At 43.9% G+C, this 16,248-nt stretch overlaps 2 protein-coding genes across 2 annotated transcripts in view; one reads left to right on the forward strand and one right to left on the reverse strand.

Moving 5' to 3' along the window:
* LOC134088053 (N-fatty-acyl-amino acid synthase/hydrolase PM20D1.2-like) overlaps positions 1-5,234 on the forward strand; it is an 11,378-nt gene extending 6,144 nt beyond the window's left edge. The window contains exons 9-13 of the mRNA XM_062541953.1: positions 662-740; positions 1,455-1,526; positions 1,840-2,005; positions 2,407-2,506; positions 3,931-5,234. Coding sequence (XP_062397937.1) covers positions 662-740; positions 1,455-1,526; positions 1,840-2,005; positions 2,407-2,506; positions 3,931-4,060 — 547 coding nt within the window. The 3' untranslated portion in view covers positions 4,061-5,234. The remainder of the gene's footprint in view (positions 1-661; positions 741-1,454; positions 1,527-1,839; positions 2,006-2,406; positions 2,507-3,930) is intronic.
* Positions 5,235-6,148: 914 nt separating this feature from the next.
* On the reverse strand, positions 6,149-13,569 carry LOC134088054 (acidic mammalian chitinase-like). Its single transcript, XM_062541954.1, has 11 exons — positions 13,466-13,569; positions 13,331-13,357; positions 10,260-10,464; positions 10,050-10,106; positions 9,556-9,721; positions 9,081-9,205; positions 8,525-8,648; positions 7,742-7,924; positions 7,206-7,325; positions 6,971-7,100; positions 6,149-6,733 (listed from the first exon to the last, which is right to left on the reverse strand). Exons 1-11 carry the CDS (start codon positions 13,488-13,490, stop codon positions 6,411-6,413), a joined length of 1,485 nt encoding a protein of 494 aa, XP_062397938.1. The 5' UTR covers positions 13,491-13,569; the 3' UTR covers positions 6,149-6,410.
* Between the last annotated feature and the right edge of the window lie 2,679 nt (positions 13,570-16,248).

Consider the following 16,248-nt stretch of genomic DNA (forward strand, 5'->3'; position numbering starts at 1 on the left):
CCTTTCCACAGGCCATGCTGCTGTAAATTGTTGCTAAAGAAAAGAGGAAACGGGTCGTACACACGCCACTTCCATATTGGTCAGGAGGTTGAACACCAAAGACAGTTCATATTGTTTGGATATTAACGTTGTGTTTTATCTGAACACCAAAGACAGTTCATATTGTTTGGATATTAACGTTGTGTTTTATCTGAACACCAAAGACAGTTCATATTGTTTGGATATTAACGTTGTGTTTTATCTGAACACCAAAGACAGTTCATATTGTTTGGATATTAACGTTGTGTTTTATCTGAACACCAAAGACAGTTCATATTGTTTGGATATTAACGTTGTGTTTTATCTGAACACCAAATACAGTTCATATTGTGTGGATATTAACGTTGTGTTTTATCTGAACACCAAAGACAGTTCATATTGTTTGGATATTAACGTTGTGTTTTATCTGAACACCAAAGACAGTTCATATTGTTTGGATATTAACATTGTGTTTTATCTGAACACCAAATACAGTTCATATTGTTTGGATATTAACGTTGTGTTTTATCTGAACACCAAAGACAGTTCATATTGTTTGGATATTAACATTGTGTTTTATCTGAACACCAAAGACAGTTCATATTGTTTGAGTATTAACGTTGTGTTTTATCTGAACGTACAGAGTAATGGAGAGAAGGCCCGACACAAATGCCTTTGTACGGACAACTACGGCCATCACCATGTTTAATTCAGGCGTAAAGGTACTGTAAAACAACTACGGCCATCACCATGTTTAATTCAGGCGTAAAGGTAAAACAACTACGGTCGTCACCATGTTTAATTCAGGCGTAAAGGTAAAACAACTACGGCCGTCACCATGTTTAATTCAGGCGTAAAGGTAAAACAACTACGGCCGTCACCATGTTTAATTCAGTCGTAAAGGTAAAACAACAACAACAGCCATCACCATGTTTAATTCAGCCGTAAAGGTAAAACAACTACGGCCGTCACCATGTTTAATTCAGCCGTAAAGATAAAACAACAACAACAGCCATCACCATGTTTAATTCAGCCGTAAAGGTAAAACAGCAACTACGGCCGTCACCATGTTTAATTCAGCCGTAAAGGTAAAACAACAACAACAGCCATCACCATGTTTAATTCAGCCGTAAAGGTAAAACAGCAACTACGGCCGTCACCATGTTTAATTCAGCCGTAAAGGTAAAACAACAACAACAGCCGTCACCATGTTTAATTCAGGCGTAAAGGTAAAGTGCTTCTTGTTGCCATAGTATCGGAGGTTAACACATTTGTCTAGTCCCTGGAGAACTAGAATGCTGAATCAGTTTGGCCTCCTCTGCTCTGCAGGTCAATGTATATATATACATGTAGTATATAGTATAATGGTATGTATATAGTATATAGTAATATAGTTTGGCCTCCTCTCCTCTGCTCTCCTCTCCTCTGCTCTGCAGGTCAATGTTCTCCCGTCCTACGCTGAGGCCATCGTCAACTTCCGCATTCACTCGGCACAGACTTTGAAAGAGGTCAGAGTTCATGTCAACAGAGGGCTTATCTGTGGTTGGTTCACTAGAGCTGTTCACAGCACACCAAATGTTATGTGCAGCATATAGAGAGTTTCCATTCAGCACAAGAATGAATGACTGAATGGATGAATGAATGGATGAATGAATGCATGGATGGATGGATGGATGGGTAAATAGATGGATGGATGGATGGATGGATGTCAGATTAATAAACAGAAGAGATTGATTTGATGATTTTGTTTTGATGAGATTGATTGTGTTGTCTAATCAGCTGCTCTCTCTCTCTCTCTCTCTCTCTCTCTGTGTCTCTCAGGTGCTGGACATTGTAGAGGCCACTGTGGCGGACGAGCGGGTGAAGATCTCCCTCCTGACCGGGTTCGACCCGCTGCCCGTCAGCTCCTACGGTGCCAAGGCCTTTGGGTACCAGGTCATCAAGAAGACCGTGCTGGACCAGTTCCCACAGGTCACCATCGCGCCAGGTGAGAGGCCTGAGCAGTGACCTGTGACCTTTGACCCTGGACAGCCGCGTGCTGGTGTGGAGTGGGCCGAGTGTGTGTGGAGTGGGCCGAGTGTGTGTGGAGTGGGCCGTGTGTGTGTGTGTGGAGTGGGCCGTGTGTGTGTGGAGTGGGCCGTGTGTGTGTGTGTGGAGTGGGCCGTGTGTGTGTGGAGTGGGCCAAGTGTGTGTGTGTGGAGTGGGCCGTGTGTGCGTCCACTAGAGTGGAGAGGTGTGTTTGAGGTGGCCCTACCCTGGGCCAGTAACTTCTGAATGGTCCTTATTCTCCCTCTCTCTCTCTCTCTCTCCCTCTCTCTCTCTCTCCCTCTCTCCCTCTCTCTCTCTCTCTCTCTCTCTCTCTCCCCCTTTCATCCTTCTGCTCTGTAGGAATCTGTGTGGGCAACACAGATAGCAGACACTACACAGAGCTGACCAAAGACATCTATCGCTTCGCTCCGACATGGTTCAAACCAGGAGACCCCAAGAGGTAATGAGGTCTTTAACGTTCACTTGGACTCCTCCATTGCTACAGGGATCAAACTCAAGTTCAAGTTTATTACAGCCATGTCAACAATAGAATAATACAGTTGATATGCTCACATGTTAACGCACAGTAATGACAACACGGCATCACAAGACAGAAGCCAAACAGGCTCATAGATACTGTAGCAGGGGTAACAACACTTAACACACACAGAAGAGTGCATGGGTTACAGAGAAAGCCACAGCTCGGTTCAGTTGTGCAAAAAGTGCAAAGAGACATCAGGCCAGGCTATGAAGTAAACCGTAAAGTGCTTAGTGCATGTTCAGGTGGCCAATAGCTTGTGGACAGGTACTATCCCTAAAGCGTGATGTTTTGCATGTGATGCTCCTGAACCTTCTCCCTGGTGGTAAGATAGATGGTGTGCTGGATGGGAGGGGTCAGAGATGATGTTTTTGGCTTTCCTGGAAATTCTGGTGTTGTAGTGTGAGGTTATGGTAGGCAGAATACAGCCAGTGATTTTAGAGGCCCTGCGTACTACCCTCTCAAGCCATTGTTTGTCCTGGCTGGTGGCACTGCCATACCAAACTGAAGCTTAGCAACTGTCAAAGGGTCTAGTCGGCATTGGCTCCCAATGCTCCATTGGCTCAGTTCATATGACATTTGCTCATCTTGGATTTACCCAGGATCCTTTGGGTTACGGATATTTGTGCTCGATGATGGATGGGGTGACATGGATACATATTGTCCCGTTTTAGCTGGTTTTTTTTTATAAGTATATTTTTTGGGCTTTTTATGCCTTGAATGATAGGACAGTTGAGAAAGACAGGGAGTGAGTGGGAGAGAGCGTTGGGGTGGGATCCGGAAAGGACCACGGGGCGGGAATTGAACCCGGGTCGCCGGCGTGCGGTGCAGGTGCCCCAGCCAGTCGCGCCATGGCTGGGGCCCCGTTTTAGCTGTTGAGTATTTATCTAAACAACTTTGGCCGCTGCTCTTTCCCTATTCTGTAAGCAACTTTGGCCCTTGCTCTCTCCTTATTAGGGTTGCAAAGGGGCCGTACTGTATATTACGTTAATAAGTAACGACAAGCCCACCATTGGGTCACTGTTAGATGAGATGATGTTGACAATCACATTTTCACAGAGACAGATATCTGCCATGTCCATGAACGCTCCATAGGTTTCCTATATGTCTAGTAGCTCAATTCCATAGGTTTCCTATATGTCTAGTAGCTCAATTCTGATTGCTGTGTGCATGTGATTTGTGTCTGTGCATTCACAAGCTGCATTTAAGTTCCCTGTTATAGACTATTCTGCAATTTTACAAATTCCCAGTTTATTACCATTAATTCCCATTTATTCCTGTTAATTCCGTATATTCCCATGGGAAGTTTCCCACTTGATAACACTGGGCCCTGTTCTGTCCTGCAGGTTCCACGGAGTGAATGAGAGGATATCCGCTAAGAACTACGAGGAACTCGTTGTGTTCTACATCAAACTGATCCAAAACTGTGACATCAGAGATCTCCCGTCCCCCCACAGCTCAGGGCACGAGCTATAAGGGGCCCACTGTTCTCATTCACCACCTCAGCGTCCCCTGCCGCTCTCACAAGACCCAGCGAGCTGCAGGCTGGTGTTGTCTTTCCGTCATGGCCATGTCCTTACAGCCACGTCCCTGCATGGTTAACGTCTTTCTACTGTGTGGCAGTATTGGAGGAGCAGTTGGTAGTCTGGTAGTGATGACCTCTTCACTACACAGAAACACATGCCGTGTCCTCCTGTGCCCCGTACCCATGATTTAGTTCACAAATGATTATGCTGGAATTGAACTCGACTAATAGCTAATGTGGTCCTTGCACAGCAGTATTCAACACGGTGGTGGAATAGCACAGCGGATATTCCGCTCTGAGACGGGACCCTGGCGGCCTGGTTGCACTATTGCTGATGGAGTGAGAATATGCAGATGATTTATAGCTATTGTGATTATAATGCAGAAGATTTGATTGAGTGGCACAGAGCAACCTGGAGACTGAGCAGGCCAGGTACAATATGTATGTATGTATGTAAGTATGTGTGTGATTGTGTTGTGAAGAGTGACATCTGCTCCAGGCCTTTGTGAATCTGGAAAGGTGGTGAAGAAGTGTCCACCTCTAATGATCTGTAATGAATGCTTGAGTGAAAGGACTGATGATTGATCTGTAATGAATGCTTGAGTGAAAGGACTGATGATTGATCTGTAATGAATGCTTGAGTGAAAGGACTGATGATTGATCTGTAATGAATGCTTGAGTGACAGGACTGATGATTGATCTGTATTGAATGCTTGAGTGACAGGACTGATGATTGATCTGTATTGAATGCTTGAGTGACAGGACTGATGATTGATCTGTAATGAATGAATTAGTGTGTCTAATGTGTGAAAGGACTAGACTGATCTGTCATGTATGTTTGGATGTGCCACTGGAACAATCGTCTCAGGTTGAAAGTCTGTTATGTTTTCATTTCAATGAGTGAGTTGTGGTACTTGATACTGGTGGTACTTTAATAAGGGTACAAGCCCACACATGTGCTGTTCATCACCTTTACTTTAGATAACGCTCTGGTTGATTTGACGTGGAATGACCCCTTTACTTTAGATGCCAAACTTGGCTGTCAATGTTCCGCGTCCAGTAAATGCTGCCGAATATCAAATCCAGTTTTCCCATTTGGAGAATAAAAGAAAATAGAATTAAAAAGACTGTTGTTTGATTATTAAAAACTAGTGCAGAGCCCGTAGAAGTCATTCCCAAACGTGAGTGTTTTGGCATGTTGGATGCAACGTAGTGTTGTGTTCTATTCAAAGTTGCAACGTGTCAACCCAGTTCGCATGTAGTGAAGTTACGTTTGTAGAGTTAACGTTTATTTCCCCCATGTATATGTATGTTAACGTTTACTTTCCTCATGTATCTATGTATGTAGTCTAAACTCAACTCAGGAGTAGGCTAGGGGTCAGTCTGTAGTCAAGCTGCAGCCGCAAGGGGAGTGGCTACAGTGTTGAGAGATTAAAGAGACCCTATGCAACTTTTTCATAGTCATAAAATCGCTTAGAAATCGTTGTTTTGCTTGACTGACCAGTTTTATCGAAAACAGTCATATTTCCTCCCGCCCCCAGTGTCCCGATCCGCTATTGCAACGTTGCAGTTTGTTCAGGAGGCGATCGCTCCTTGTTTACATCTGGAAGGCTGAGACGCGTAAGGAACAAGAGGAACCACGCTTGCAATTTATATATTTATATATAGCCTATATATGTATAAATATACAAGCTAAAGCTGTCAGGGAAGCTCTGCAGAGAAATGTGCAAGCATAAAACGAAGCGAAAACTGAAACCGAAACCGGAGATGAAATCGCCAATCCTGCATAGTTTCTCTTTAAGGCACAACCGGCAATTGCAGCTTGTGTGGCCGATGTATGTGCCATGTTTTGTTCGTGTAACAGTTACGCATTTGGAAATTTGGCACTGCACACACTCGTGCCAGTGGGATGACACCCACCAAGTTTGAGAGCAGTCGGATGGTTCGAGAGTTATGCGTGGAACAGACACACAGACACACAGACAGACGTTCCTTGCATTTACAGATAGATAAATAGATAGATATACCCCAACACAGGATTCTTAGTCATACATTTATTCCATTATTAAAATGAAACTATTTGACAAAGTATTAAGTATTCTTTTTTTTCTATTTTTATTATTTCTTTTTATCCAACAGCAAGTTAAATTGAATCGAAAGGAAATCTAAACGATTGCAAAGAGAGATAGTCAAGACTATAGAAGACCGTTCTCGTTAGCTGGTTTTAAGATAGACAAGTGAACTAAAGCACGAGGACTCCTCAGAGGGATGGGGTCAGTGGCTGTATGGAAGGCGGTCACTTCACGGCCAGCTGCAGCACTTGCAGGACTGTTTGAAGACCAAAGTTGCAGGGCAGTTCTGAAGAAAGGTCCTGCCGCTTGCGCACTGGTAGAAGGTTCCTCTGTCCTCTGGGTTGGCGTAAATCCCCTCGGCTTTCCCCACGCAGAACTCTTGACCCGGCTTCTTTGTGGTGGTTGTGCTGATGGGTTTGGCTGTGGTCCTCTTCCCTGGAGCGGGGGGGGTCGTCTTCGGTCCTGGAGCGGGGGGGGTCGTCTGCGGTCCTGGAGCGGGGGGGGTCGTCTGCGGTCCTGGAGCAGGGGTGTTCGGTGGGACAGAGGGCGATGCTGAGAAAGAGCAAAGTGATGGTCAGTCTTGCACAGGTGAGTACTTTCTGTTTTCTGTTTCACAGGTAAGTACTTTCTGTTTTCTGTTTCACAGGTGAGTGTGCTCTGTTTAGTGTTGCATTATGCACTGCAGTAAACATGTTTGTGTCCCACTGGTTCACTGATGTCAGGAGAGCTGAGCATGAGAACACAGAGGAACGGATGATAATCTAATCTAAATCTTTTGTATAGACTTACTGCTAAGGAGGCTTTTCAGGTGGCTGATCAGTGGGTAGTTGCCTTGTCCACAGAACTGCCCTTTGAAGTCGTCCAGGTCCAGAGCCCAGACCATAGCGCCCCCAAACGCATTCTGCTGGAGGTAGCGGGCCTGCAGAGATCCGGCCCGGTTAGTGAAGCGCTCTGTGCATTGGGCTTATTTGGACTCAGTTCAGTACACAAGCCATGTTACACAGCACAACAGGACTCTTGGTACCTTGGTCTCAAAGCTCCCGTGGTTGTCAAAGCCCACCCACTCGTTCTCTTTTACAGCGTAGGGAACTTTCTGATCCGCAATCCACTGCACATTGGCACCACCCTTGAGGAAAGTGCAAATCTGAAAGAGAAATGTGCTCATTTATTTATTTATTTCGTCATCACGTACGGTATATGTACAAATGATATGGCATGGCAAGTTGAATCTAAGCTTCTCTTTATGGTTTACACACACACACACACACACACACACACGTAGAACCAGAAGCCTGCTTCCCATGTGTAGGTTCCCCCACCACACACACACACACACACACACACACACACACCTCGTAGTAGAACCAGAAGCCTGCTTCCCTTGTGTAGGTTCCCCCGGCCCCACCACACACACACACACACACACACACACACACACACACACACACACACACCTCGTAGTAGGACCAGAAGCCTGCTTCCCGCGTGTAGGTTCCCCCACCACACACACACACACACACACACACACACACACACACACACACACACACACACACACACCTCGTAGTAGGACCAGAAGCCTGCTTCCCGCGTGTAGGTTCCGGAGGAAGCGGCTCCGCTGGCGGGCGCTCCGATCCCCGTGTCGGAGGATGAGAGGCGGAATGTTCGGCCGTAAGTGGGGAAGCCCATCCTCAGCTTCTCCGCAGGGACGCCCTGATCTCTCCAGTACTTCATGGCGAAGTCCTAGACAACACAAAACAGGGTAGAAAGTTAAAATGTCTAATTTCTCAAGCCTTGTTTGCGTAGACGGTACAGAATGCTAACTTGATGCCAAATCTAGCAGTGTGTCTGCACACACCATGTCCACATGCACAGGCAACACACACACTCCGCTGTGGATTCCATTCTACAACTACATACACTAGCCTACTCACAAAAAAGCTACAGTGGCATTATATCATGACAATAGGGCATTTAAATAGAAGCATTCACTGGTGATTTCATCTCAAACAATTTATTGAAATAAAGGCCAACAACTTTCACCTGAAAGCCATATATCCCTGACTTTTTGTGAGTAGCCTATAGTCTTTCCTTGTCATATAATTTTATTAGAATCGTGTCCAATTTGTGTTTACCGTGTTGAAGTTGATGATTGTCATTTGTGTTTACCGTGTTGAGGTTGATGATTATGTCATATTTACCGTGTTGAAGTTGATGATTGTCATTTGTGTTTACCGTGTTGAAGTTGATGATTGTCATTTGTGTTTACCGTGTTGAAGTTGATGATTGTCATATTTGTGTTTACCGTGTTGAAGTTGATGATTATGTCATATGTGTGTTTACCGTGTTGAAGTTGATGAGTTTGCCCGTGTCCTTCGATCCCCTGAAGAGTGGACTGTTGTGTCCAGTGAAACTCTCCCAAGTTCCATGGAAGTCATACGTCATCACACTAATGAAGTCCAGATACCTGCGACCCACACAACCAGTCATTTTTCATTCATAACAAATCTATACATTGCTATAACTAAAACCAATAGATTTCACACATCTTCCAAAATCGGAATGACTTTTACGCTGCGAAAAGCGATATCTTACCAAGTGTTATAATCAAGGTAAAAAAAAAAAATCTAGGTAGTATTGTTTTTAGTACGAAGATACTTACTTTGAGCTTTCTTGTAAGATTATTTGACTTAAAATAAGTAAAAATCCTTTTAAATTAAAATGTAAAAAACAATCAAATGTATCTGCCAATTATGCCTTAATTAAAGATAAGATTTATAATAAATTGTCTTAAATATTATTAAATTAAATCTCATCTTAAATGAAGGCAACATTGTCTTGTTCCATTGGCAGATAAATTAGCTTGCTTGTTGCAGTGCAAGAGACGGGAAATGCGTACTTGGCGATCTCGGCGATTTCGTAGCCGGCGTCGATCGTGTCCTTCCCAGCGGCCACTGCTGCGGTCAGCATCAGTCGTGGACGTCCAGTGCTTCTTCCCTCCGCCTCATAGGCCGCCAGGAGCTCCTAGCGACACAGACACAGACACACAGACACACAGACACACAGACACACAGACAGAAGACCAGAAGAGTTCCTTTAACTAGGGATTATTATTTGCCTTTGAAACTCTGAGGTTGCAAGTCATAAACCCAACGTCCCTACTTTACCCAGCTGGGTAAACCCAGCGTCCCTACTTTACCCAGTAAACCCAATGTTCCTACTTTACCCAGCTGGGTAAACCCAACCCAACGTCCCTAACCCACCGTCCCTACTTTACCCAGCTGGGTAAACCCAACCCAACGTCCCTAACCCAGCGTCCCTACTTTGCACAGCTGGGTAAACCCAACCCAACGTCCCTAACCCAGCGTCCCTACTTTGCACAGCTGGGTGAATCTCTGCTTGTCCTCCGGTGGGCTGCCTCGGGACCCCGGGTACTCCCAGTCCAGATCCAGCCCGTCGAAGCCGTACTTCCGCAGGAAGGTGATGGAGGACTGGATGAACTTCTGCATGTTGGCCGGTGTTGACACCATGCGGGAGAACCTGGGGAGAGATAGTCAGCGTGTAGGTCACATCTGCATCTACACATGCTGTCTAACACCAGAGCAAATAGGCTACATCTGCATCTACACAATGCTGTCTAACACCAAAGCAAATTACAGCGCGTAGGTTACATCTGCATCTACACAATGCTGTCTAACACCAAAGCAAATGACATGTCAATTGTATTCCAAAGGCCACTGTGCTCAGGCCATTGTCCTTATTTTGAGGAAGCTTACTGATCACAAGGGCTATTGTATGGTACATTATTTTGAGGAAGCATATTGATTGCATTTCATTTGTGTGATCTACAAAAATCACAAAAACTCACTTTGCTGTGCCGAAGTTCCATCCACCAACAGCTAGGAGTGTTTTCAAATTGGGATTCCTGTTTTTAGACAATAACAAAAAAGTTATATCATTGTGGTTTCTGGGAATTTTTTAAAAATGTTTGATTTTTTTTTTAAATTTCACAGTAGGGTAGTATTCAAAAGTACATCAGATTACAGCATGGTATCATTAGTGGCAGCGTTGTCTGCACCTTGTTTTAAGTGCGTTGAATGAGCCGTAGAGGGTCTCGTCGTTCCACTCATAGGTGACCAGCTCGTTGGCATCGTTGATGACGGAGAAGGCGTAGATCAGGTGGGTGCAGAGGTTTGGGTCCACGTCTGCTGGGAGATACTTCCCCGGCGCTGGCCGGTACTGGGACCAGTTGGTGAAGTAGCACACCAGGTCAGTTGCACACCCTAATGGTCAAGAACTTGACATACTGTAATTTCACTGTCATGTTAAAAACATTGCTGAAAACATTAACGCAAATAATGACAGAAGACAGAGACGGATTGCAGAAGAGTAGTGAATAACGACAGAAGACAGACAGATTACAGAAGAGTAGAGAATAATGACAGAAGACAGACAGATTACAGAAGAGTAGAGAATAATGACAGAAGACAGACAGATTACAGAAGAGTAGAGAATAATGACAGAAGACAGACAGATTACAGAAGAGTAGTGAATAATGACAGAAGACAGACAGATTACAGAAGAGTAGTGAATAACTAGAAAATGTAATTCCATGGAAGGAATTACCATTGCATGTAAATGCAAAAAGGTTGCTGACTGTAAAACATTGTATTAGGCCTATAGTTAAAAAGACAACTAGGCTACACAGAAGAATAGATAAATAACAATAACCCAATTACAATTCCACTAAATTACTTGGAAAGTCACATTTAAAAAGTGTTTTATGAAAATGCATCAAAATTGTGGATATAGGCTATTTTGGAAAATAACTCTTCATTTATTAGAATTTAAAAGACTGAAATGAAGTTGCAAGAGCTGACACTTTAGTAGCCTACAGTGACGACTGGTAGGATAGCTTACATAGCCTTCATACACTAATGCAGGTTAAAAGTAGGCATAGCCTAGGCTATAGATTTAGACACCATTGGAATACGGAATACAATCTCAAACAACGCCAATCAATCAACGATGATGCAGCAACAGGTAGGATATACAAATGCAACGTTAGCTTACAGTAGGATATTTTATGTAGGCTACACATATTACAGGATGGGCTAGTATGTTCTTCAAAGTGTTTCCAGGTGTGTGATTGTCCTAATAGGAATGTAGCCTACAATAAGCTGTTAACAAAGGTGTTTAATTTGTGAATGATGCCGAAAGCTTTAAATGATTGCCTGGCTGGCAAGTCCCTATAGCTGAAACGATTAGCTGCTAGCTTGCTAACAAACAAACAAACGTGAAAATGATAGCGATAGCAATGCAGTTTGTAGGTAGGCTACTAGAAACGACTGTGATAAGAAGGCTTGAACCTAAATGGTGCAACAGTTGCTTGTAACTTGCTAGTAAATTGCTTGTCGTTAGCTAAATACAGTGTTTACGTTGACGTTAGGTTAGCTGTTGATAATGTTACCGAGAGCAAACCGGTTACTACAAATCAAGTAAGGAGTAGCAGCTGACAAGACGATAACGTCCTGGTTTACAGCAGGGGCATGGTATGTTTTCATAGCTGTTACAGCCTGGCGCAGCGGTGGCATTTGGATCAAAGATCTTTGATTACTGACAGCTGAGCACTGACGTAACAATTAATCTTTGCCGCCAAAGGGTCTCAACGTTAACTCTATGGGAATTTTAAAATCTTTTATCGTAAATATCTCTACAAGTATAAAGTTCACAAATGTGAAAAATACATTGGACAAATCTCCATTACAAGACCTTTGTAGGAGTGTTTGAATGACGTCAAACGGTTAAGTGGTTTTAGCGTTATAAAACGTGGATTTTGGTCGGAGGAAGAATAATAACTATATTAAGAAGAATAGGGATAACAGTACATTGCATTCACATGCAATGTAATGACAGAAGACAGACAGATTACAGAAGAGTAGTGAATAACGACAGAAGACAGATTACAGAAGAGTAGTGAATAACGACAGAAGACAGACAGATTACAGAAGAGTAGTGAATAACGACAGAAGACAGACGGATTGCAGAAGAGTAGTGAATAACGACAGAAGACAGACGGATTGCAGAAGAGTAGTGAATAACTAGAAAACGTAATTTCGAGGAAATTACCAGTGCATGCAAAAGCAAGACATAAGATAAAATGTGAAACAAACTTTAATTTACAAACAGCTGTGAACAGAGGAAGGTGAACAGGACAGGACAGGACAAGGCAGTGTGTTGTATGTATGTGGCTTAAGGGGCTGTGTGGGCAGAGGTGGAAATGTCCAACCAACCAGCTGATTCTAATTAGTACAACTCTTCAGCCAGGCAGAGCAGCTAATTGGTGAGATCACCTGTGTTAAGTGCACAGATTGAACCAATACGTGATTGGACTTTTACTCTCTGAAGCTTGACTTTTCCACCTCTGACCCCGCATTCACACTGTCTCCGTCCGTCAACGGATCACGGAGGTTGGATCTGCCGTATGTGTATTTGCATACACGTGATCTGATTGGCTGACGGATCCGTCGCTGCCTGAAAAGTTGAACATTTCTCAACTTTCTTGGCGGAGGCAACGGAGCTGAAGCGACGGACGGACCCACAATGCCTTTCGAGTCTGCCCCATGCAAAGTGAATGAGATCCGTTGACGGACGGAGACAGTGTGTACGCGGGGTGAGTGTGCGTGCGTGTGTGTGTGTGAGTGGATGTAAGGAGTGTGGCTTTCTATGATGCAGTGAAATGGGGCTCTTGACACAGGTGCAAATCAGCTTAATCAGCAGTGCAATAGACCTCTGAAGTTTGCCTACAAAAAAGCTTGCCATAGGCAGTTGGCTTCAATTAACTCCCGGATCTCCTTATATGGGTTTGGATCCTTTTTAGGCGAACTTCAGAGGTCTATGAAAAGTCAATGGGGAAAAATGTTTTGCTAATATCTCAAAAAGTATCAAGTTTACAGAACTGAAATATACATACACTTGGTCCAAACTTTATTACGTAGGTCTTGAAAATAAGACTAAGTTTCTACGTTAAACGGTTGAAGAAGATGCCCAGGGAGAACAGAACAGTGCATTTGCATTTGCATGCACTGTAATGACAGAAGACAGAGATGGATTGCAGAAGAGTAGAGAATCTGTCGAGGGCCAACTTACCCAATTGACAGAGCAGGAGGCCCAGCCCTGGAGAGAACAAACATTATTGATTATCATTATTGATGACTATTGTGGAGCACTGTAGTTCAGGAAAAAGCATTTGTTGATCAGATCAGAGTTTATAAAGTTATTTACCGGTCCAGATAGTGAGCTTGTCCATTCTGTCGTCTCCTCTTCAGCAGACTGGATTCAGTTCCCCTGAGTCGTGCCTAAAAATGCTCTCTGCTTTGACAAGAGGAAATGGGATCCAGCCAATGACTGAGCAGGTGCTGTGCCATGACAATGATTAACCCCCTCCACACACACACAAACCCATCTGACTGGATCCTAAAATAGAGATTTCCTCACCATTGTGTTGTAACACTTACTGTACACACTTTAATATGATAATATTACACACCTCATCTGATGGAATCCTAAAATAGTGATTTCTTCACCCCGGTGTTGTAACGCTGCACACACACTGAACTTGACTAATACACACACCTCAAATGCCAATACAGTCAGCCCTTCACAAGAGGCTGGAGTCTGCCACACACAACTAATAATAGGTGTGCGGGGTAAGGCTGGCTTAAATAGCCTCCTCTAACAAGCAATCAGCTCGTCCCTCCCCCAATCAAGGTTGCTCGCTCAACTAGGCTGCTATGCTGCAACTAGGATTACGCTACAGGTGCATCCTATGCAAAGACCAGGAGGTCACGTGCGATCAAAGTAGACAAAAGAACACAATCTACAGATAAAGGCTGGCTTACATTGCACGATTTTGGTCTGTTTTAACAGTCGGCGACTAAATTTCCAAAATCGGGCGGAAATCTTGGGAGTTGTACTGAAATCGCAGCGCGCTCCCGTCATCTAAATCGTTTAGTGTAAGGTGCCAATCTTAGCGGTTTTAAGTCCGTCGGAGGCAGTCTTTTTCTAGTTTTGCCGTTACGACAATATCAAACATGTTTGATATTATCGGAAGTCTTTTCAGTCGTGGCTCATGCAAATAGTGACGTGAACATTAAAAACCAATAGTAACCTAAAAAAGCTAAAATAGGCGACAGCTGTAGCCTTTATGATTATTTGTTATTTCATTTCTTATAATTTATTAGTCGGTTGTTCTACGTGACAGAACAGCTCTATATCTGTTAGTGATGTCACACATCAAACAATGCTGCAGAAACGCGAAAAAATTACTTTGATATGAGTAGGCTATCATGTGATTTCCTGTGAATGATGACGTGTAGCCTATTGCACGATGGAAATAATTTGAAGGAATCTAGCAGCAGTCTTGTAAATAGTGACCCACAGTCTTTGCAAAATCCTAATCTGAGACTGGCCTGTGACTAGACTGTGACTAAAACCTCAATGAATTGTCTTTAGATGTGAGAGGGTCTGAGACTGTAGTTTTTCAAAAATCTTTTCCAAATCTTTGCAAAGTCTGGCAATGTAAGGTAGGCTTAACCCAAAAGAAATAAGAGGCAAAAGAACACAATCTACAGATAACCCAAAAGAAATAAAAGGCAAAAGAGTAGACTGCTGGACTAAGGCAATCGTTATTGCTCAAGATGGTTGAAGCCAAACTTCAATGACGTGCTGGCTCACGATTGCCTTTAAACAGAGATAACAACTTAGTCTTAATTCTGTGTTTAGTTAGACGTATAGGTAACCGATAGACAACAAAATGCAGGAGCAGGACTGGTTGGCCTTAAAGGGGTTGTGCACGTGTTAATGTAAGAGGAAGAGGAGCAGGGCTGGTTGGCCTTAAAGGGGTTGTAGGCATGTCCCGTAAGAGGAAGAGGAGCAAGGCTGGTTGGCCTTAAAGGGGTTGTGCACGTGTTAATGTAAGAGGAAGAGGAGCAGGGCTGGTTGGCCTTAAAGGGGTTGTAGGCATGTCCCGTAAGAGGAAGAGCAGGGCTGGTGTGGCTGGTCAGCTTGCCCACAGACTCACTTCAGGAAGCAACTAAAGAACAATGAGCTGACTGATAGGCCTGTCAGGATGACAGAGTACAATTTCAAATGACAATAGGTCTTTAGTAAATGCACTGCAGCTGTGGGTGGACAGTTTTGACACAAAGAATGTACAATATTTGTTTTATTTTGACAGTGCAGAGGCAGGGCAAAATTAGTGAGATCACCAGAATCCTACAGGTTCTTAACAGTACTGAAATCAGTCCAGGGTCTTACCAGACCATGTTACCATGTTCTCCATCAGAGCTTCTCAGCCCTTTTGGTGCATGAGGCATAGACAGAAGCCACAGTGATGGGGACCATCAGGTGAGTTCCACTGATTTATCTAAAACTAAACTAGCCCTAGAACCAATTCAGAACCTTGAGCAAGTATTATAGAGCACATGGGGTTCCTCAAAATTCCACGGCATACCTCGCTTTGCATCATGACTCTGCTCTTTGTGACGGCATGGACAAGTGTTGAATGAGCAGACAACAATAGAACAAGTTGCAATCCATGTGACCATGAAGACCGAGCACACATCCTACTAACGTGTTCTACACGTGAACATGAAGACCCAGCACATATCCTACTATGTTCTACACGTGAACATGAAGACCCAGCACATATCCTACTAACGTGTTCTACACATGAACATGAAGACCCAGCACACATCCTACTATGTTCTACACGTGAACATGAAGACCCAGCACACATCCTACTATGTTCTACACGTGAACATGAAGACCCAGCACACATCCTACTACGTTCTACACGAGAACATGAAGACCCAGCACACATCCTACTAACGTGTTCTACACGTGAACATGAAGACCCAGCACACATCCTACTATGTTCTACATGTGAACATGAAGACCCAGCACACATCCTACTAACGTGTTCTACACGTGAACATGAAGACCCAGCACACATCCTACTATGTTCTACACGTGAACATCAAGACCCAGCACACATCCTACTATGT

The sequence above is a fragment of the Sardina pilchardus genome, chromosome 7, assembly GCF_963854185.1.
Source record: "Sardina pilchardus chromosome 7, fSarPil1.1, whole genome shotgun sequence".
NCBI lineage: Eukaryota > Metazoa > Chordata > Actinopteri > Clupeiformes > Clupeidae > Sardina > Sardina pilchardus.

Excerpts from the sequence above, each read along its gene's own strand:
- LOC134088054 (XM_062541954.1), bottom strand. The coding sequence starts at position 13,490 with ATGGACAAGCTCACTATCTGGACCG. Across the intron at positions 9,206-9,555 it reads GATTCACCCAGCTGTGCAAA|GAGCTCCTGGCGGCCTATGA; the intron begins GTAGGGACGCTG and ends CTGTGTCGCTAG. Across the intron at positions 8,649-9,080 it reads GAAATCGCCGAGATCGCCAA|GTATCTGGACTTCATTAGTG; the intron begins GTACGCATTTCC and ends TGTGGGTCGCAG.